The sequence below is a fragment of the Sturnus vulgaris genome, chromosome 8, assembly GCF_052056855.1.
Source record: "Sturnus vulgaris isolate bStuVul1 chromosome 8, bStuVul1.hap1, whole genome shotgun sequence".
NCBI lineage: Eukaryota > Metazoa > Chordata > Aves > Passeriformes > Sturnidae > Sturnus > Sturnus vulgaris.
The window spans coordinates 8,682,387-8,705,364 of NC_142250.1; the positions used below are offsets into that span (position 1 = coordinate 8,682,387).

General features: G+C 44.4%; 1 protein-coding gene across 3 annotated transcripts in view; it reads right to left on the reverse strand.

Annotated features, from left to right (window-relative positions):
- ARID5B (AT-rich interaction domain 5B) overlaps positions 1-22,760 on the reverse strand; it is a 116,788-nt gene extending 94,028 nt beyond the window's left edge. For 2 of the 3 annotated variants that reach the window (XM_088168782.1, XM_014882327.2), the window contains exons 1-3: positions 22,692-22,760; positions 22,259-22,519; positions 8,989-9,214 (exon numbers count right to left, since the gene is read on the reverse strand). In XM_088168782.1, the coding sequence (XP_088024908.1) occupies positions 8,989-9,214; positions 22,259-22,519; positions 22,692-22,712 (508 nt within the window). In that variant the 5' untranslated portion in view covers positions 22,713-22,760. Of the gene's footprint in view, positions 1-8,988; positions 9,215-22,258; positions 22,550-22,691 lie in introns of those variants that run through there. The other variant, XM_088168781.1, reaches the window with a different exon arrangement.
- Between the last annotated feature and the right edge of the window lie 218 nt (positions 22,761-22,978).

Here is a 22,978-nt window from a genome sequence, read left to right on the forward strand (position 1 = left end):
CTGTCAGAACAATACTGCTTACCAAGCATATCCAGACACATTTCTCAAACCACATGTAATGCTCTGGCTGCCAACATGCTCATAAAGTCATTAGCCAGCATCTTAAAATGAGGGTGTGATACATATATTTAAATGTTTAGGAAAATCAAATTCACCTTGATTTCTCACTAGCTGCTAAAATATACTCCTTCTAAAATCATACACATTACCTATCACTAACAAAAGCTTCTTTATACCATTAACTATTTGTCCTTCACAATGTTACAGAACAAGACAGACCCAAGCTGAAGGTTTATAGTGCTGAGGATTCATTTTTATAAGCAAATTATTATCGGCAGTAAAATTAAGGAGGAACTTACATTACATGGTACAGATTTTACTAAATGAAGTAAATAAAGGTTATGCCACAAGGTTCTCTAATACAAAACCTACCCAGTAAGTTACAATTCATGCTGTTAATTTTTAAATATATGCTTTCTTTATCACCCACTCCCACAAACCGCACTCCAATTTATACACACACTAGGTTTAACAGTTCCCGTCCCAAACAACCTCATCTATCAATGCTCTAATCACACAAGGATCACCAAGCCAGCAAAGACAAGCATGACCCAAATTAACCAAAAGGGACTAAGGAGTCAGAATTGATACCGAGAGACTTAAAACTCAGTTAACAAAGGCAAAGGTGCCAGACCCAGAGTCTTTTCCTGTGTACCCACAAAGCCCCTCTTGGTGCTCACAAAGGTGATACACAGTGCTGGAGCAGATCCCTGGGCTCGGAAGGCTCATTTGCTACTGCCCACTCAGCTGCTGTAGCCAAGCCCGTTCCCACAATCTTGTCCAACAACTTCCTTTTCTTTCTAGTGTTCCCACCTCCCACTTTTCCTTGCTTGCCCAAGCAAGGTCCACCTTGGCAAGCTGGGGGGCCATCACCTGAAGTTGCTGAGATCTCCACAAATGCTGACATGGCCTTGCACTGACAGCTTTTGCTCCTGCGTGCCTCTGTCCTACCAAACTATTTTGCAAAAAGAAGAGAAAAAGAATAAAAAGCAAGTCTACACCTTAAAGCTCAGATGCACAAAGGATGCTCTCTCTGACAACCTCCCATGACACAAGACAGATTATCTCTAAGATGAATACTGTATCTCAGAGAAAAAGTACTGGCCTTTCTGCAACAACACAGTCAGAACCAGACTAGGATCTTAAGAAAAAAGATAATGAGAAGCAAGACACATCACACTGTGCCTATAAACAAAGGGCTAGTTGCCTTTCTGGGCAGGGGAGTAATAAAGAGCAACTCAAGAAGACATGGAAGGGAGGTGGTGAAAAAATTTGGTCTGGCTTTTCTCCTTCTCCCTACATGGGAAATGACACCCAGCTCTGGTCATGGTATCAACAGCACCCACAGAAGAGCCTGAGCATCTCAGCACCATCGCACAGGTCACAAGCCAGCATGATTCATGGGTTGGTATGAAGACAGCTCCGACTTGATTAACGGAGCACTTGGGAGTCAAAGATGACTGCAGAACTCTAGGTCCTGAGCTCCAGCAACACAGAATTACAGCACAGGATAGCAGCCAGGCAGGAAAAAAGAGGATGTCCTTGGGGCCCACCCAACTATACCACAACATTACACAGGTGTTGGGTTTACAGATCTCAGTACTCAGTGAGTTGTTGTCTGGTTGTGTGGAAAGGATATAATACAGGAAAAAGGCATCAGTGATCTATGAGGGATCACCATATCTTACCAGCAACCATGGCATACAGAGAACACTGATCACCTCCCTCCATGGTGCTGGGCAAGGGAAGCACAGCAACACAGAACAATAGACATCCCAAACTGGGTCCTCCTGGGACCCAGAAACAATATGGGCAGGAATGGAAGATAGAGGGAAGGCTGGGGAGGAAACCAATGATTAAAAAAAAAAAAGGAAAAAGGGAGAAAAAAAACAAAAGAGAAAAAAAAGAGGAAAAAGGAAAAAAGAAAGCATACACAGAGATAAAGTCAGATTCAGAGCACAGCAGCACTGCACCAGGACACACACGTTTCCAGTTACTGGAACAAAAACCCATGGTCAGTAAGAATTAAATGCAAGATCCAACAGTGACTAGAAGGGAAAAAATCCTGGAGAGCAGACACATGTGGGTTATTACACAGCCTGGCAAGGTCAACCTTGGTGCTAAAAACAGACAAAAATAAAAAAGCCATCAAACATTTTTAAAGGGACACTGTTCCATACTGGCTGCTTTGACCACTGTCTGTGAATGGTCGTTTTTTTTTATCTACTTATTTTGTAATTATGTAGGCTATCCTGTTCTAGGCAGAGGCTGCAACAAAACTTACTGATGGTGCAAACTGCTGCAACTTTGACTTTAAAAGAACGTGTGGCAGTTCTCTAGTTTCACAGGCAGTCAAATTTAACTCTTCCTCCTCCTGGTTTGCAGCAGTGATTCCTTCTCTGATGTTTCTTAATAGACCAGTATTGCAATTGCAAATGGCCGTGCTCTACACGAAGGGCAAAGTGGCATGTCATACCAATACGTAATTGAAAATGCTGACACAGTGACAACTGCGATCAGCATAATCCTGATAATCATGTTAGCTTGGTCCTGCTGCAGGAACAGAGTGGGTGGTGAACAGCCACTGTGAGTTAGGGGCTACCAAGAGGGAAGTTACCTGGGATTTTGTTTACATTTCTTGGCATTCCTCCCACATTTCAAAGAACAAAATACTCACATCCTAATCACAATTAGATGAGGCTCAACACAATCCAGTGGCAAGTGAAAGGCTTCCATAGCCAGTACTGCATATTAAAATGTTTTTGTCACCTTCATAAGCTGCCTTTGTAATGTGAAGTAGGCTCTCCGCAGGGAAAGGAAAAAATTAACAGTACTTAAAACATCCCAGTGCTGCTCAGACAAAGAGATGGCCTCAAGAAGGACAGACAACCTCGGAAGAATCTCACCAACCTCCTTCCAGGGAGGTAGATGAATACGCAGAGGAGAGCAGCAGTGGCTCAAGGGAGAGGGGCAACTGAGGAGGGAGAGCCCCAAAATGCTACTGAACATAGGGGCATCTCCAGGACTGAATTATTAGAAGTACACTTCACTTAACAACTGCATCACTTTATAGCACTTAAAAGGCAGCCAACAACTCCAGCCAACAAGCCAACAAGTATTTGTTAAACAAACTGTTGACCGTAATAAAAAAAGTATTTATCTCTATCTGTTCAGCACCTCAGATTATCTGATCCCAAATATGTTAACACCAAAGCTAAGCAATAATTAAACCAAAAGAAGGTGTTGAACCAAATGAAGCCTTCCTGTTCCAAAGCCTCTCTGAACAGTCATCTCAACAGAGCTTCTTGCTCTACAGCCTGCTGGTGTTCTTGTCCTGCTGCAGTAGTGCTGGCATGTGCTATAAGCTGCACAAACACAGAAGAAAAGGCCAGGCCAAAGCCTCTTTTTTCCCAAGGGTGTCATCCTTCTCCATTCAGGCTCCATGGAACACAATAGACAAGTCATGTAATAGCCTCATCTACGGCAAAAGAACTGTATCAACTGGGCTGGTTAAAATGAGTTAGAGAGGTCACTCTGACCCACAAGACAAAAAACAACGTATGGTACACAAGGGCAGAGAGGGGAAAATGGGATAATGGGACACTTATAGGAGCTTATCAAGATCAGAATGGCATTCAGCTAGGGCAATGGGGACAGGAAGGTACAAGAAGAGGCAAAGACAGAGAAGAATAGGAGGGGAAGAGAGGCATGACTTAGGCACAAAGTATGCAAAGTGGCTGTACTCTAAATAGCTAACAATTCGTTGGTCAGAAAATTATTGCATCAAGTTAAGCCAGGTGAGCCTGAACTGAGCAGCACGTGACAAACAATGAAAAAGGAGAGTCAGCATCAGATCAGAAGTCACCGCCAGTGTCTGAACACGCTGCAGCTACAGATTATCAGTTTTGATAATGTCACAGTTTGACTACATATTAACTTAATAATCTTCATCTGTTGAAGTCACACCTGCTGGAAGGCCACTGGCAAGCAAAATCAGAAGGGCCATGCAACAGCCCAGTGCCCACTGGGGACGGTAACTGTGCAGTTGGCACCTTCTGAAAAGACAGCTCATACCTGCTCTGCATATCATTCCAAACTCACTGCAATCTGCTCTGGATTGGCCAATTTGTGTAGCAACACAAAATCCAGCAAGGAACTGTAATCTTCCAAGTGAAGATATGCAAATTATGAGAATGGTAAAGACAAGAAAACAAGAGGGTGACCCAGTCCTTCAGCACCCAGCTCGGCCCAACAGGCTTTTCAAGAGAGTTCAAAGGAGCTTCTTCAAGAGAAGTAGGAAACGACTGCTAGAAAACCACCTAGAGACTAAAAAAGCCTGACAGCTAGAACATACACCTCAGCTAGGAGCAGTAGCTGATTTCCCTGGGTTTCACAGGGAACAAAGATCCAGATTTTATACCTTTAAATGCATGACTGTGGAGAATGAAAGACAGGACAATACTGATGGCTAAATTTTCTTTGGGTTTCCCCTCACTGGACCTGAACAAACAAGAAGTAAGTGCAGCAAAACCCCTTCAGTTCACCAGAACTTGCTCACCCCATTACTAACATTGCCAGTGCAGGAACTTTAACTGCCCATTTTGGCATGATACTCACGGAGGATGGATAAAAAGAGTGGCAATGCCAGCCTGGGGACCAAACCCAGACCTCTGTCATGACAGAACCAGAGAGAGGGTTGCCAGAGAGAGAGAGACTGCCTGGCTGTGGCAGCAGCTCCCACCTCCCTGGCCCAGCATAGGCAAAGGGGACATTTGTTCCATGGCTAAACCCAGGCAGCTCCGCAGCCCAGCCTAACCCAAACCAACAGAGCTGATGAACATTAAATTCAGTCATTTTTCCCTCAGTCTCTTCTCTCAATTTCAGTTCTGACTCCTCTATCTTTTATTTCTTTTTCTAAAGACACATTTAGAGATGAAACCATTCATAACTGCCTATCCACAGACAGTTTGTGGCAGCATAATTGACAATGAGTCTGCTGCAAAAATGAAAATGCTGTTTTAATAGCCTTGGCCTAAAATACATTCTGTTGTATGCCTCAAAGGGTTTCAATAAAAAGTCAACCTGTAGAGACATATTTTCTTGGCTTAAACAACAATCCAAAGCATATAAATGTAGTCCAACTATAATGACATATTTATAGGCCAATAAAGCTTACACTGCAGCTTTCATACTTCACTTAAAGGAAGTCTGTAAGAAGCAATGTTATATAAAATAATTCGAATTTTTTTCCAACTATAGCCCAAGGAATACAAATATGCAACTTTGCCATATTTAACCGATACTTTTTACATTGCTTAGTTGTTAAACATTTTGTAAAATGAAATAATTCCTCATTTGGTGACTTCCCACTGGTTTACCAAATACGGGTATACAAGTCCATTTATTACAAAGAAAAATTCCCTAAATATTTCTAAAGACAGAAATAAATAACTAGCAGTCTCAGTAGTGAATGATTTTATCAGACCAATTCTTCTGGAAAAACAGGTTCTCATGTTCATTATGAATAATACATTCCTGAGCAACTCTATTTTTACATGCTGCATTGTTGTTACTCTTTATTTTTCCTCAACATTTGAAAGAAATATTCAGAGAGCTATAAATAGTCTTAAGACATAAACTGCTAGCATTCAGTATTGACATATTTGTAGAAAGGGACAGAATGTATATCATAAATATCTCAACAGGGAGAAAGAAATAATTCTTAAAAATCATTTTTCAGGCTGAAATGAAGCTCACACAAAAAATGCTATTGCGAGATCTTTTATTTAATACAGTCCAAAGGAAAAGTTCTGCATAATTCAGTAGTGATAAAAACAACAGCATTTTACAGAAAAAAACCCCAACAGTTTCTGCAGAAAAGAAAGGCAAAGAGAAATGAAAGCGAGAAAAGAAAGAAGAAAAAAAAAAGAGAAAAGAGGGAGAAGAGAACAAACGAGAAGAAAGAGGGAACGAAAAAGGAGACAGAACTGCCTTGCTTGAATCAGGACCGACTTTCAGTTATAGGTTCACGGTTTCTACAGGTTGTGGATTAACCAGGTGTTACCTTAGTTTTGGCTAAGTAAGTGCCACTGAACACATGGCACAGAGTGTACACTGCTCACACAAGGCCTCACTTTGCCTGGTTATTGTTTGAAGCTGCTCTGCTCCCAGCAGCAACATGTTTAATTAAGTATGTTTGCACAGTGACATTTCTCTGGTTCTGTATCAGCCATATTTTCATTTCATCCAGGTTATTTCACTCCTCACCAATCCTGGAGAGTGTATGAAAACTGATTTTGTTTCTTCTGTAAAGCTTTTTTGAGCTCTTTGGTAGGGATATAATTTCCTATTACCTTCTAGAGTTTGAGTCAAAAACATCTAGTAGGAAAAGCTGCAGAATCTACTCACTCTAATGGATTTTTCTGTAATGGAAACATGCCATTTCATAGGAAAAAAGGGGTCCAGGAGATCATGTTTATTTAGGCCTTTTCAACACCTGGTTCAGCAACTTCCTCATCTACAGCCAGGGTTAAACACCAGCATCACGTGAGGGAGCTTTGTGTGACAGTGCACTGTGCTCCTTTTACAGTATACAACCCTATTTTAAGAGGAAAGAATACTCCATCCCATTAGGCTGGAGACCCTCTGTAGAAGTTATTGCTAATAAATTTTTTGATCACTGCAGCTGACCACTGCTCTGTTGGCAAGACACTGAGTATTGGAAAGGTCTGTGGGCACGTCCTAACAGGCAGTAAAGCTGCCATTTGACAGCAGAAATGAGACAACACCAGCAGCTCAAATGCCTCGGACATTGCACATCATGGCCCTGTCTTTGCCTCCAGCTAGGGACATGGCAACTCTCAGAGCAATGCCAACCCCAAACAACCACTCAGAATGAGAGAAATAAATCTTCCTCTCCTGGGTGCTAAATTTCTTAGATGAGACAAACACCAGAGCTCATGGATTGCCTACAGGACACCAACTAGGGCTGCTCCACGAGCTTCAAAGATCACCATTCTTCTGAGTTTTTGTGTCAGATCCAGGAAGCAAAATAGGATTAAATTCTTGGCTCTTTCAAATGGTAAAAAAAATCATCTTAATACTAGATTAGGAAATTTATTTGATTCCCTTAATAGCTTGGATCAATTCTCTAAAATCAATGTATCTAGTCAGCTACAGGTCTTTGGGAATCTTTGGTTTCACTCCCGTCAACCAGTCATTACAAAGATAAAGGCAGTCACAACCAAACATTTGCCAAAATTTCCTTTTCTACTGAAAAAAACCCCAACCCAACAATAAAGCCAGAGCCACCAACTGAAAATGAACAACATCATTATGTGGGGTTATCGAAATTATACCATATAGTTTGCATTCCAGGAGCGTCTTCAGTATAACCCCTACTTTAAAAGGCTTAACATGCAACTATAAGCTTTGGGCTTAAAGATAATTTTCTCTGGCTCCTAGGGTAGATAATAGCAATTTCATAACTTACCACAAGGGTTTGTTTGTTGAAAACAAAAACAAGAAAACATTAGCACACAAAAGTTCTGTCTGAAAAACATTAAGATTCTTCTGACACAACAAACAAATGCAAATAAACGTAGTGAGTAAAGAAGATACCAGGGCAATAGCAGAGAAAATTACTGCCTGTAATTATGAACTAGAAGAAACCACAGAGAAAAGCAAAGAAAGAAAGAAAGAATTGCATGGCTTATTTTTTCCCTGGACATGCAATGAAAAGTAAGATCAACTTCCAATTGTACTCTAATCTTCCAAACTACATAGCTAATAGTAAAATGTGAGATTGACAAAACAACTTCACCATTTGATAAGATCAGAAAAATGAGATGCAGAATATAAATCTTCCAAGACAGATCTTCAGCTCATGTAACTTGGCTTCAATGCCAACCCAGTCATGATACTATAAAACTGAACTTGGCCCTGCAATCCTGTTCACATAGATACAAAAGCATGTTCTCAAATGCATCAGGCTTTGCTTTTAATTTCTTACTTTTTCACACATTATGGCCTAAACTTGATGCTCTTCAAACATGAAATATTTATTAAAAACTTGGCAGAAGAGAGAAATGTCCCTCATATGCACTTCGAAGTGCAAAATCTCTGACAGTTGTTATACATCCAAGGTACTAATACCCACAAACAGGCACGTTTACCAACAGAAGACCCATCTCCCTTGGACCTGGGTACCCACCATAGGTATTATAGGTGTAAGCACCTGTGCAACAAAGCAGTCCCACAGCTGCAAGCCTGTCTGCAACCATCCAAAGTAGCAGAGCTACCAACTCCCTTTCTGAAAACAAACAGGGGAAGAAAGCACAAGTCTATGTGTGGAGACAACAGTGGGGTGCTCACAGACCCCTACAGCAACATAAAGCTAACAAGGAAACACTACGGAAGGGACACCTCCCTACTGAACGAGACACAGAGCCAACTGTACAGAGTCAGGGCAAGCACCAAGAGCACCTATGAGCTTCTGGAAGATGGGACATGAGAAGTGAAAGACCTTTACTCATCCCTGCCTGTCACTAGAGGCCTCAGGAAGACATGTCAGCCTCCTCTCCCCACAGTATACAGCTCTGACTTGATCCCCCAGCTTGAAGAGCCCCAGGGAGAGCCAGTATTATTTGAGCCTGACAGTTATTTGTATGTGCATTTTCAGGGTTTGGGCGCAGTGCTCCGGGCCATACAGACAGGTATCACAGTGTTACCCCATGCCAGTCTGCAAGGAGCTTGAGATGAGCTCACTACCGTCACTCATTCCGCACAGGTATCTCATCACCACACCTCTACCCCAGGCTCAGACATACCTTCAGAATCTGCAATGGCATGGCAGGATCAGGCCCATCTGTCTTCAAAAGACACTCTCCCACAGGCCCCTTCCCACAAGAGAAAGTAAGAGATACTTACCAAGTTCAGCCTTTTCCTTCAGAATATCTTTGAAGTTCAAGCCACTGTTCAGTGTGGATTGTCTGTATCTTGTCAAGGCCTCTTTCTGCCCATTCTTCCCCACATCCATGGGCTGTACCGGCTCAGCCCGGAAACCACACTTCCATTTGGAGAAATCGGACTGTGCCCATTTTGCCAAGTCCTCAAGCTTCACAGTAACTTTTTCTGAAACAGCAATAACTTCATCCTGCAAGAAGTGATCAGATGAGAATACAACATATCACTCTGGGCTCCCTGATGACTGAGAAACCAGTAATATCATCCTGCACTGACTCGGCAAAAGCCTATCTTGCTGCAGGCTGAGTAATTTTTCTGTATCACAGAATAGCTAGTGCTTAATATATTCCTCTTGCCACCTAAGTGGAAATATTAGTTGTTTACTTGAAGCAAGTATACACGATCTAAAGACAATTTCTAGGACCAGGGCAATGACGCTAAAAGGCATTTGAAATGCAGGTTGCCAAATCACATTCTGTATAACCCAAAGCCTTGAGGGAAAGTTTGCTTTTTAGGTGCAATTAGCTGCAAATGTAAAAATTCATGACTGGATGACTAATGGTTATAGTTAGTCTAGAAATAAATGGACTAAGTAAATCTCTCTCTAAGTAAAGATTCTTGGAACTCTGACTCACCAGAAAATTCCTATGTTTATGGTACATTTTCCCTTGGCTTATACCAATATACAAATATTGAATTTAACTTTTGTCCTTAAAATTAAATAAAACTGTGATGTAATCCCAAAAGAAATACTACATAAATGTGCTTCCCACCAAAAGAAACTTACACATTCTCATGTTTCTTAAAACCTTTTTCAAGATCAGAACCATAATTTTTTTTCCCCTTCTAAAGCATACATTCTAAGAAGAGCACTTAAACTTAGTTTAGCCTCCAGAAAATACACTCAAATTAAACAGTCCTAATTGGTGGATTTTAACCTTCCAGGAAACAATCAACTCCTCTCAGTCATCATGAATAAGCAGAATATTTTACAGCTGACTCCAGTGAGCAATGGATCAAGAAAGCCTCAAAAAATAAACAAACAAACATATATATCCAGCAAGATACACTCCAGATTTTTTTGTTAAAATAGTAGAAATAATTTATCTTGTAACGAGAGCTGGCTGTACACCACACCCTGTACATCGCGCATTTCTAACACTAAATAAGGTTACAGGTTCTTGAAATAAATTAACCAGAATCCAATTTTTCTCTCAAATAAACCTAAGTATTTGCAAAGGAGAGAGAAATTCTTCGAGTTATTAAACAAAGGGAAAAGCACGATTGATTCTGTGTGGTTTTTTTTGTCCACTGAACACATTCCCCAGGAAATAAAATACTGCTCAATGGAAAAAAAAAGCGCTTTATTGTGACAAGTTGCATACAATACAAAACCTGAAGTAATTCTAGTAAAAAGCCAGATCTGATATTCGACTCTTCCTTATATAATACAAAACTGTTTAATAAGCAGGCACCTTCACTACATTTAGTGCAATAACAAATATTTGGTCAGAAGTGAACAGCATGTTTTATATGCTAAGCAAGCTTGTAATAAAATCTTTCCCTTTATCACTGCACAGCATAAGAGCCAAACAACAAACAATAACAGTGATGCTTTAAATCTCTGTTTATGACAAACATCAATACTTTGTACACAAGCACTAGGTACTACAAAGTACAATTTCAATGGATGGTTTCACCCAATTTCACCACACCATCCACTTGAAATAAAAAAGCTGTCGCTGCTATGCATTTTATACCTATTACATGGTGATTATTAAATGTCAGGATGGAAAAAAAAAATCCATATATATAAATATCAGCCTGCCTGGAGACAGTCTCAGCAATTTCCAGATGAAGTCCTCTCTTAGGATGTTGAATACCATCACCAGCTACTACACAATTTCTAATATTCCATAACAGAGAAATCGACTTTACAGCAGTTAAGAAGCAAACCACACCCCCTCCCCCAAAAAAACCCCCAAACCACCACCACCACCAAAAAAAAAAAAAAAAACCGAAAAAAATCCCAACCAAAAACCTGATCTGGAGATCAGACATGCTTCTGGTTAAAATACTATTTTCCAAATAACTCTCATGATCAAATGATTATGATTTCAATTACTAGTTTCTTCATATCCTTTCCAAGAATTGGTATGACTAATTTTGGCCAGCATACAAAGTAAGCTGAGCAGACAATTTATTAACCAAAAGAAAAGTACAATCACTATTACATCATCTATGAATAAACTTGTTTTCGAGAATACAACCTTCACACACATGCACATGATGTGTACACAGGAGGAAAAAACCTCCGAATTTAAAAAACAACAACAAAAAACCCAAACAAAAAAACTGTACCAAAACTGTACCTACTGTACCAAGAGTGAAGCGATACTGGTGTGCTCTGTCCAGGCTGCCGTGGAGGGGGAACTACAGCGACAGGAGCAGGGGACCTTTTGGGGAGCTGGGGAAAGCACACCTTAGCCATGAGTTTCCTGTGGCAGCACATCCAGCCACGGGAACATGGGGTGTTCAGCATCCCCACACTGATGTGAGGGACCAGGGAAAGAAAGACACAGCAAAAAGACCACTCTGTGCCCCGCCTCAGCTCTGTGCAAAATGCCAAGACTCCAAATACAGCCACAGAGTGCAAAGGGGTGCTCAGGGCGGCATCAAGGAGTAGCCCAGTACAAATACAAAATACAGGAGTCCATGCTGTCCCTGTGCTGTGACATGGGATCTGGGCTAAACCTCCTTCCACAGTTGATTGTCAGGGCCACCCAGCCACCTCCACATCAGCTTTGTCCCCAGGGGCACCAAGCTGGCCACCAAATTCCCGTCCTTCCCTTGTACTGCCAGCGATCACCACAGTGGCACCAGGGAAACATGGCCTAGTTCACTTTTAGGTGGGAAAAGGAAAAATTATCTACACCGTTTCAGAGCTTGCCTTGGGTCACCCTACCCATCACACAGCAGGACTGGACAGACCTGCTCCCTTCCCTCACCACTCACTTTTGACCCAATTCACACAGAATTCCACATTCCTCCCAACTCCTCAAATACTCAAATACTGCAGATCAGACTGTGGTCCTCCTCTGCCAATGTGGATCTCACCAGCGTGGGACTACATCTCCAGGGGCATTTCTACCCCAGTGCCTCATCATACAAACACTGTCACCCAGCAAGGCATGGCAGGTGGCTCCAGTCTCTGCTTTCTGAGGAGCCTGAGCCACCGGCAGCTCCAACAGGGCTGTCTTCCCCACATCCTGGCAGTTTGCTGACACAAGAAGTCATCTCCTGCCACACCACCCAAACAGAGATCACCCAACTATCTCACCAGCTATGAAATTTCAATGTGCCCTGCCAAGCTTTTACACATTTTTAAGCAACCTTTCCAAGCACTCAGCCCCAAACTACTGTGGTGTTTGGGGTAGGTTTTTGAGCAGCAGGTGACAAAAGGGTCCTTCTCCTTTTTGGTTAAGCCCTGTGGCACAACAAAAGTTGTGCTGGGACCTGCAGAGCTCTGCCTCCCACAGAAGCCCCTACACTCATTTGGTATCAACCACTACCTACTGCTGCAGCCCTACCAGAGAAACTCCTTCAACAAGATGACAAAGGAATACAGATGTTGAAATAATAAAAACCAGGTACACGGTGACACATGACTAACAAACCTATAGAACATTAAAGAAATCTGCCGTATAACCATGTCATTCATAATTACATCTCTGTGTAAACATGAAAAATCACATCGCAAACAGTGCATATATATCTCTATTTATACAAAATCAACTCATCGTGTATTAGCTATGCTCTGAAGTGATATGTTTATGAGGTCTTCATTGCACAGTTAAGTCTTTAATTACCATTTTTTCCTGCTACAGCATGACGAGAAAACAACTAGCAGAGATATCAACTCTGCTCAGGAATGAGATTTATCAAGTGGACCTGACCAATTGGTCAGTGGTCCAGTGGACCAATGATGTCAGCCACAATGCTGTCTAAATCTCAAAAAAAGCACTAACTATAGAAAGAGGCACTTTTTTAGCTGCTTCTATAAAAACGGTTATCTTGCCAGCCTGTAATTTTAGCACATCTTACAAGACTTCTAAGCAAAATACAATTCTTTCACCTATCAAGTAGAAAATGGGGAGATGGTCAAGAAAGATGGTGACACAAAACCTTCTCATCTATCTCTTGTTTTTTTATGACCATACTGGATTTGCATTTCCAGAGAAGTCATCCAGGGAGAACAGCATCTTCTCAAGAGCCGTTATGCTTAAGTATTATGTCACTGCTGTCTAAGCGATCATCACAGCCTTATGAAAGCATAGAATGCTAAACTGCCTGACTCAGCACATGGTTGAAATACTTATATTCAGGGCAACAGGTCAGGCAGTTGTAATAGTTTAAAGCAGATAATTATTTTTTAGAAGACATATTAACTCTTACAAAGCAGGGAGTCACAGCACAGTACAGGGAGCTTGTACATCTTGATTGCACACCTGTGAACGGTACATCACAACTCCTTTCTCTTTGCCAATAACTAGGAAAGATTTCTATTTTAGAGACATTGAGGCAGCTTTAAAAGAATTACAGCAACTGAGATATCTCAAAAATTTAACATGCTAAGGCTGTTTTCACTCCAGTACTTCCAGAGGTCATTTAAGGAATTCTGGAGTGCATGAGCAAGTCAAACACCTGCTTGGCTGCCTCCTAACGTCCAATACGTGGCCTAGAGAAAAACAGGGGATGTGTCGTAAAAACTCTTGCTGATAATTACAGGATACACTGCATGTCACTTATCTGATCAGTACGATTTGCATTAGAAAACATCTTCAAGCCTTTTCCGTGAAATCTTTAGCACAGTAGATAGCCGGGGATGCATATTTTACAACCTAGTACATTGCTGATGAAAACACATTCATCCACGGGAGCAAAAAATACAGTGTGACTCTTATGGACTGCATTCACCAGGGATAACAGAACTGTTATTTCATTGGGCATAAAGATGTCATTTATTCTGGGCTGGGTTTACACCCATGTATTTCAGGGTTTTTGCAATTTAAGTGAAAAAGACTTTCCTGTACCATGTGTAGGTAAAAGGCAGTTCTCAGTTTAGGAATCCTGTTCCCTGCTCTAGATCTCTTTGAGGAGCAAGAGGTCATATTGCAGGCATGCAGAAGGGAAGGAGGGGGTTTGTTGTCAATAAGCATCTCTCCCTTAGGAAGGCATTTACTTAGATGTTTGAGCGAAGTACCATCAGCTTTATTTGACAGCACAGTCAAAACAAAAGGTCCTGATCAGTCTTTAGTCCAGAGCTCTTCTCTGCCATACAGATACTTTCAGGGCTCTGGGACAGAAGCAGAAACCAGGTCATCTCAATCCAGCCCTAAACCACTCACCCGAAGTCACTCAGGAACCTGACCCAGATCTCCAGAGGCATCTCCATAAAGCAGCACTTCTTTCAGGGACCATATCCAGCTCTAAAGAGGCAGAGAACATTTGTACACGACTGATTTGCTCTCAGAGACTTCCTCTAGAGTAAAAAGGTCCTGTCTCCCTGCTGCTGGTGGTGGGCTGGGAATATACACAAACTTTTAGCCAGTTTGTGCAGGACCACAAACTGGCTAAAAACCTGGCTGTGTCATGGAAAAGGCCTGGCTCTGGGATGTGCCCTGTTCAGCCTCCCTTACAGGGCACACGGACTCTCCTGCCTCTCTCTCTTCCAGCAGAGCCCTTGTAAACATGCTGTAGACCTGAGGACCAGGGCACAGCTCTGCCAGGCGGGAACTGCTCCTCCTGTTCTGCAGGTGGGATCACTGAATGACAGGGAAGCCTCACAAGAGGCTCCATAGCTCGGCACAGGCAGGGGCTGCTTTTTTTCCCTGACCCTGCTCGGAGTGCCTCGTTTGGTGCCATGTCCTCATGCATCCCCTAGCCAAGGGCAGACAGAGGTGTCCCAAAGGATTTGTGGAGACCGCTGGGGTCTGAACCTGCCCCCTGGCGGTGCCAACATACAGGGACCTACAGAGACCGCTGCTTTCCACCCATGAATCTATGGGGAGATCCTTGAGAAGGGAAACATTCACTGATCAGGAATTTACCTGGCACACCAGAGAATTTTAAAGAGGCCAAGGCAGAACCTTTCATCTGTTAATCCTTTCCTAATTACTTTAAAGGGCTATAATGATCTTGTTAAATTCAGGTGACAGGTACTTCCCCAGCCTAAGCACAGCTAGCTGCACAGAGCTGTCTGAAACTCGCACTGATGCTTTCATCCCTTCCGCCAGGGTCCAAAACCAAGAGAAAAGCCCAAGTTAAAGGACACGGCTGAAGCATGTGAAGTCCTATGGTTTTTGCTTTCCCTTGAATTAGCAAGCAGCATTTGTCATATGACTCAGTAATTCCAAAGTGAGACACGCAAAACAATCTGGGGCAGAACACCACCATGTCACTGTAGGATGGGGTACATCGGGGCCAGAAGTGGGGTGGAGATGGGGTGCACAGAGAGATAGCTGTGAGCAGTTAGACACGACATTTCTACTGTGAGCCTCCTGCTTTGTGATTGGGGTGTTTTTTCCTCCCTCCTTCCACTCCCAGCCAGAGGTTCAAATTGAATTTATATCTGTCATTGCAGATAGAACTTCTGACCAAACAGAAAATAGGCTTCAGTCAAAATGTTTTTCCATCAGATAGCTCACAGATCTCAAAGAGCTGTTTTAGTTTAGGCAAATTGACAAGCAATTCATTCCTAATTTTGCCTACTACAGTTACCGTATGAGAAGCTTTCCTCATAGATTACATAATTATATTTTTTCTTAACAAGGAATACATGGCATTAGCAGGTTTAAATTATGCAAGCTTATTCTTTTGTCTTTTGTTATATTGTGTTCAATTGTGCTGGTAAAACAATATGTGCTTTAATTAGCAAATATCTGTAAATAATTTACTTGGTTTTTATACAGCAGAACAATGGAGCCAATTTTCACATACATCCACTGAGCATGTCTAGGGGGTTTCTTGCCAGAACCTTCCATTGTTCAGTATCTGTGTCAATCTGCCCATCATTAGCAACTAACGTTCAAGCCCAGTAAGACATTAAAGTTTTGGCCCCTGGGAGTAGTCCCAAGCCTCCCAAATCCAAGGCTACGCTTTGCAAAGAAAGATTAAAATATCCAGAAAATGAAAACAAACTCTTTTATTATCTATAACCCTGGCACCTTCGCACAGAAACATGGACGCCTGCCAAGCATTAAGGTCACTGGATTAATGCCATAAAATGCCGATGTTCATCTGACCTTCTGACTGCATTTTAGCTACAAATAAAAAGCTCAACTTGATACAACACTACCAATCACGCGAGTGTCTAGGCTGTGCAGGGTTAACGCTGGATGTGAACCCCACACTGCACACGCACAAACACACACATGCACACAAAGAAAAAAAGCTCTTAAATCAAGAGTGGATGACTGTTCAGAGACTTAAGGCATTGTTATTTTGAATGCGAATGAAAGGGCCAGAACAAGCATTGCAAGAATATTTCAATTATGAATTTCCCAGAACTACATCTCTGAGCAACTAACGCAAATATTGCTCCCATAGCAAGAAGAACTTCTTCCCGAATAAAAGCATACAAGAGCTTGAATCAGAACATACTTTCTATATCATTCACATATTGTTTGAGTATTATTAAAAATGCAAAATCTATGTATGCGTTACTCTCCTGAGCAATACAGTAATTATGATTAAGGGACAAGCAGCACAAAAAGAGCCAATTTATCTTACTTGCACTTAGGAATACTATTGTGTAACTAAGCAACTAAAGACAAAATATAGTCTAATTAATTCAGTCCTATGCTTATTTAAAAGACACAATTAGAACATTTTTATTTTCCAGCCTGCACAGTATCTCAACATGCTTGAGAGTGTACCATGTGAGACCTATTATTCTCCAAAGACAAGAGTTTAATGTTTAGTGTCACTGATCAGACTGGGAACAGCAACTCTGGAAAGCAGTGGGTGTATTTTACAGTCTGAATGCACAGAGAAGGCGAGGGAAAGAAGAAAGGAAATAAAATAAGAAGTTGTTGCATTTTTTTTTAAAGGAATCTGCCTTAAATGATCAGATATTCCAGATTGCTGACTAATGGCTAGCAACATGCGGCTTCTCTGAGTAATATCATTGCCCTCTCCTTCCTTTGCCAGCATATCCTACTGGTGGCGAAACAGATAAAAATACACAGAGTAGATATGCAATTACCAAACCCACGATATTTTATGACAAATGCCATTTCTCTAACGCTGCTATTACAGTGTGCCTGATTTCCAAAGCTGAATTAATTTGAGCAAGTGTACATTGGAGATTGATGCTATTAGCATTTTTAAAGCATCCTTTAATAATCATGATCCGCATGTTTGAAATGTGTTGCCATTACCAGTGCAGACAGATACAAGCAAAAGGCACACACCGTGGAGACTAAAACAGGGCTATTCTCATTTCAAATAAGAGTGTACAAAATCCTGCATCTTTAAAAAATCCCAAATCTATTACTGTGCAAAGGGAGTAGCACATTTTTCTAGGGGGTGGCAATAAAGCACTGTTAATATAATACACCGTGCTGGGGCCAGCCTATGCTACCTTTATGCACTGGGGTAGGACCCCGGCAAGTGGAGAGCCCCTACAAAATGAACCAGGCTTTCAAGGGATGCTGTCAGCATCTATCCTGTAATGAAGAGAGAACAAAACCACTGACTGCCTTTCTGGAAGAATCTCTTCTGCGATTATAAATGGCTCACATTTATAGAGTGACTTCTTTTTTTTCCTTTCCCCCAATTAGTCTGAAAATGCAAAATACTTCTAGGGAAATAATTACAGGAAACTAGCTCTCTCCTCTTCTCTGTATGAGCAACGCTTACTCATGTAAATTACTTGCATGAGTAAGGATTATTTGCAAGGCGAAAAGCATTGCATCAGATCTCCAGTTTGGGAGAACAGATTAAATCAACATGAGCTCGTAGTAAACTTTGCTGCCAGTGAATGAACCAAAGGCAGATCCCCACTGACAGTCCAGCCTCAATGGAAGCAGCATTCACCTCGATGCAGGGAAAGTCATACCATGCAAAATGAGTTAGTTGCTTGTTTAGGGCTTTTTAGGAATTATATCGAATACCATCCCTGGATTTAATGAGTATCAACTTTGAAATATATTTGTAAGCCTAGTCTAATTAATGCCAACACCTTTAAAAACGTGAAAGCACGAGGCACTAACAAGCATTTTGCTCTACAACTGCTTTTGCAAAGGTCAGTCATTTCACAACCCCACAACACTCCTTGGAGCAGAGAACAGTAAATGAGCTGGAGGAAAGTTTGGCCAAGACTCTGTGGGCTGGAGGATGAGCCTGCCTCATGCCTCCTGAATGCCACAGGAGCAGGGCACTGCACGAGGGGACTGGGCAGGTGCTTTCTGACAACACACAGCTTCTCTCACATTTGGGTGCCAGCAAAACTGGGGGCCTGCTTTCTACATACACCCCACGAAACTGTTTCAAGCACCATGGAGTGCCCTTAAAGGCACTCCATCTGGATCTTCATAGGCCTCCATGCACCCTGATCTGACGCCTGTGTGAGGCACGCGCCATCAAGATCTTCCTCCCATGCTGCACCAGACCAGAGTGAATGAGAAAATCAAGGCAAGGTGGTGATTTCCTCCAGCAAAAGACTGTTTTGGCAATGGCCCTGTAGGGATGAAGGAGAATCACCTCCTCCCTGCTGGAGGGAAGAGAGAGAAGGCTGCTCTCGCTCTCTGCCCAGTGTTGCACCTGCTGCAGTGTCTGGGCTTCATGGTGAGGTAGGAAGCCACTTGTCCAGGCCGCTGTGTTTTAAAAGTGGCAACAAAGTTTTCAGTGAATTAGCACAAAACTCTTCTAGTTCACCCAACAGTGGCCCCACAGGCCCTGTTGCTCTTACAAAAGTGTCTTTACTGTTCCCGTGCAGCAAGACCCCTGGTATGAGTGTGATGCCAGAGCTGCTCCCCGCTTCTCCATGCATGTCTCCTTGGGATGCAATGAGCATTAGGGTCAGAAGCACCCATACCTGTGATACTTTAAGTTTTAAGTTTTCCTATTCTCCTTGGATGTGCTTTTCTGATGTGCTAGGGTGATGAAGACAAAACAGTCCTATTCCAGTTAAGAACTCAAGGACAGTTTCTCCAAACTTCAGGCCCTAAGCACAAACAACGTGGAAATGTGGAGGGTGGGTTCATGCAAATTAACCAAAACCTATAAAAGTGTGAGATTTTGTGACCAACCCCTCCTTTGCTTCCATCTTGGAGCCATCCAGGCAGGGGTCACAACTGTGGCACTCATACTGCTAGGGTGTGGCTTTTGTAGGCCTTTCGTAGGCCTCTCAATGAATACCCATTTTATTCCCCTTAACTCTGTGTGCAGCTTCTGTTCCAGCTCCTCAAGGCATCACCTGCTGCATGTCAGCAGCCCCGTCCCACATTCACCATCCACTGAGACTCCCTGAGAAACAATCTCTGGCCAGCTCCTGGCATTGAAAGAGAGTTTCTTCACTGTGGTGATGGGGATGCTGAGCCTTAGGTGGAGAGAAGGGTACTGAAGCGGAAGCACACCAGGGCTTGAACCTTCCCTGGATCGGGGCAGCGCATGGAAACATTTGGTTTTAGCAGCAGTCAGGGTTATACTTAAATCTGGATGATGAATTCAGCTAGCTATAAAAAGACTTATATTTACACTTATTGCTGATTAGCTCAAACATTTGGCAATCAAATAAAATACGCCATCAGAAATTTCTCAGTAACAGAAGCATTACATCCCTTCTTGCTTTTCCTCCCTCCTTACAGCCACTAGCTGAATATTGTCATAGTGTCAGTGCTGCCATTACAGAAAACAGGCACCCAGCTGCTTCTATTAATCACGCTGCTAGCGCAGATAGCTGCTGGAGACTGTGCCTGAGTCTCTGGTGGGCTTGATCACAAGCCTGCGATTCAGCCACTTGCTCCCCTCACCAACAATCTCAGTGACAGCAAGCTCCCTTGCCACCTTTTGCCTCGGACATCTCAGATTAGCAATAAGTGCTTAAGTACTAGCTCACTCCATCCCCACTCCCTGAATGAAAGACAAGGTATTTTATCCCATCAGCAGTCCCACACCATAAATAAGGCCCTTTCTGATGGCTATAAGCCGCATCTGACTTGAGAGCCACATCTCCTCCTGCAGAAGGAGCCCAGTCCAGAGTTAGGAAGCCCCACGACCTCAGAGGTGGCCCTGCTGCCCCTTTGGGGACCAATATGAATGCCATTTACCGAAGAGACTGGGACCTTGAGGTGCCAAGGGCTGCCCCTGCGCCCCAATGAGAGTGGTTCCTCCCATCCAGCCAGCACCCAGCCTTTTGTCTCTCTGCCACCTGCACATCCCCAAGCACTGTTCAGATTGCTCCAAACTATTAAAAATCGATCATAAAAAATCATTCCTACGTCTATAAAAAAGATAATGCAGTAAGTGAAAACAAAGTACATTTCTTAATGGGAGTGTTATGTTGCCCTCTCTAGGCCCTGGCTCTCAGTGCCGGTTTCTGTAGGCTCCCTGCCAGAGAAGTATCACTCAGAGCTGTTGCTGTTGCCGCTGCTGCTACTCTGCTAATGAATGACTAACTTAAGCCAGAGGGGAAATGACATCACCAGGGTGTAAAACACAACTGCATTAGGAAACTTTTTACCTGCTTTACATTTGTCATAATTATTCTACACAATACGGCCGGTATTTGCATAATTTTAAGGCGTGCCATTATCTTAATTGAAAATTGTTTTCATATGGTTGAATAACGCAGAATGACATCAGTTGAAGCCGCAACGAAATGTACAAGTATAATCACACAGCTAATTACTAGCGGTGTTTGCACGTAAAAATAAATAAAATGGTGCATATTATTAGGAAGGTATATGCACTACAAGAACCCTCGTACCGGAGCAGTGTTTTACTCGTAATGGTAGGATTAATTTTCTCTGATGTTCCTACCACAGTAACATGAGCTGATCATTAAGGCGTATTAAAATGATTTGTGTCCCTTTCCCCACCCCCCTCCCTTCCAAATATCTTTCATTTTACACACACACAAGACACGCAGAGGCAGTTTTAAAGAGTCACCACGGGCAATTTCAGAGCATCCATTGCTCACTGCCATCTCCCAGATTCTTAAGAAAAGGCTCCCTTATCTCAGCGGCACGCACAGAAAATTTAAGTGAAGAGGTGGCAGCGAGCGAAGATGGCTCTGAAATGCGTTTCGGCTCCCTGTGCGTGTGTGCGAGTACACGGCTACACCGGTACCGACAGCCACGCGTGCCTCCGAAAACAGCCCCTCCTTGAACCCACCCCCCCCCCACCCCCGGCGTCTCCAACAGAAGTTCCCCCAAAACATCTCGTCCCCTGCCCGCCTGGTCTCCAGTCCCTCTCGGGGACCCTCGCCATCCCCGCAGCCCCTTGCCTGGGTACCTCATCCGACCCCCACCCCAGACTACAGACTAAAGCAATGAATTTGAAAAGCATATAACGGGAGGGCTCGGGGCTGGGGCGGGGCGGTGCGGGGCTGCGCGGCCGCCGGCGGAGGGTGCCGGCGCGCAGCGCGTTTGCGCCGGGAGCGCGGCAGCTCCGAAATACGCCCAGGCATATCTGCAAGTTATTTGAATGTATTATTCCCGTACCTGTCATTTATCACTTTATTCAACACGTCCCTGCCAGCAAGAGCGCGTTTGATCTCCCTCTGCCTCCATTTCGTAATTTCCGCCCTCTTAAACATATCGAATACTTAAAAAAAGCCCCGAACAATATCGAAATGCCCACAACGTGTTTTTTTCCTCCGCTTTTCCGCGTGTTTTGTTTTTGGAGGGTTGTTTTTTGTTTGTTTTTGTGTTTTTAATTTTTGTTAAAGAAGCAGGAGAAGGACAGGGAGAGCCCTGCACACACTCCGCTGCCCGCCGGGCCGGGGCCGCCCTGCACCCCGACCCCCTCCCTCCTTCCCCCCGCCCGCACAAGTTCCCGGTCCGCGCGCACCGGTGCGCCCCGACGGCGCGGCCCCTCCGCGCTGCCCCGCCACGCACGGCGGGGAGGGGGACGCAGCTGGGGGAAGCCAGGAGAGGGGGGAGCCGAGCCCGGGCATGCAGGTGGGGACGGGCGCGGGGGAAGGGGGAGCCGGCGCCGCGTTTACCACCTCGCCATGGTCACTGGTCCTGCCCTGGGGGGTGTCCTCGGGGAGAAAATAAAGTTTGGCGCTGGAGAGAAGTTGCCGGCTGGTGCGCTCCTCCCAGAGCAGCTGCAGCTCCGCGATGCAGGCGGGCTCCTCCGCGCGGCACCGCACGAAGAAGAAGTCACCGAGGGAGAGGACCCGCGCCCGGCCGCCGCCGCGGCGCTGGAAGCGGAACGCCCTGTAGAAGACGTAGGGGCCGTGCGAGCCGCACGGGGCGCCGACCCACTGCGGGGAACAACAACACGGCAGCGGCATCAGCGCCGGCTCCGCGCCGCGCCGCGCAGGAGCAGGAGGAGGAAGAGGGCGGCGGGAGGGGAGCGCGGGAGGGAGGGAGGGGGCTCCGCGGCGGTGGGGGGCGCGGGGCGGGGCGGGGCGGGGGCGCGGGGCGGTGCGGTACCTGCAGTGCGCTGCGCTCCATCGCGGCTCCGGCGCGATTGAACTCAACATTCTCCCAAACTTGTTGGCGTGAATGGAGCCCGGCAGGTCCTGGCAGGGCGAAGCCGGCCCCGCCGCCCGCCGATCGTCGCCGCCACCGCCCCCGCGCCGCCCCTCCGCCGCCGCCGCCTCCCGCCCCGCCGCGCGTGGCAACGCCCCCCCCCGCCACCCACCCCCTGCTCCGCCGCCCCGCCGCCGCCCCGCCGCGTCCCGCCGCCGGCGCCGCCCGACGCCGGCCGGGCCCTCGAC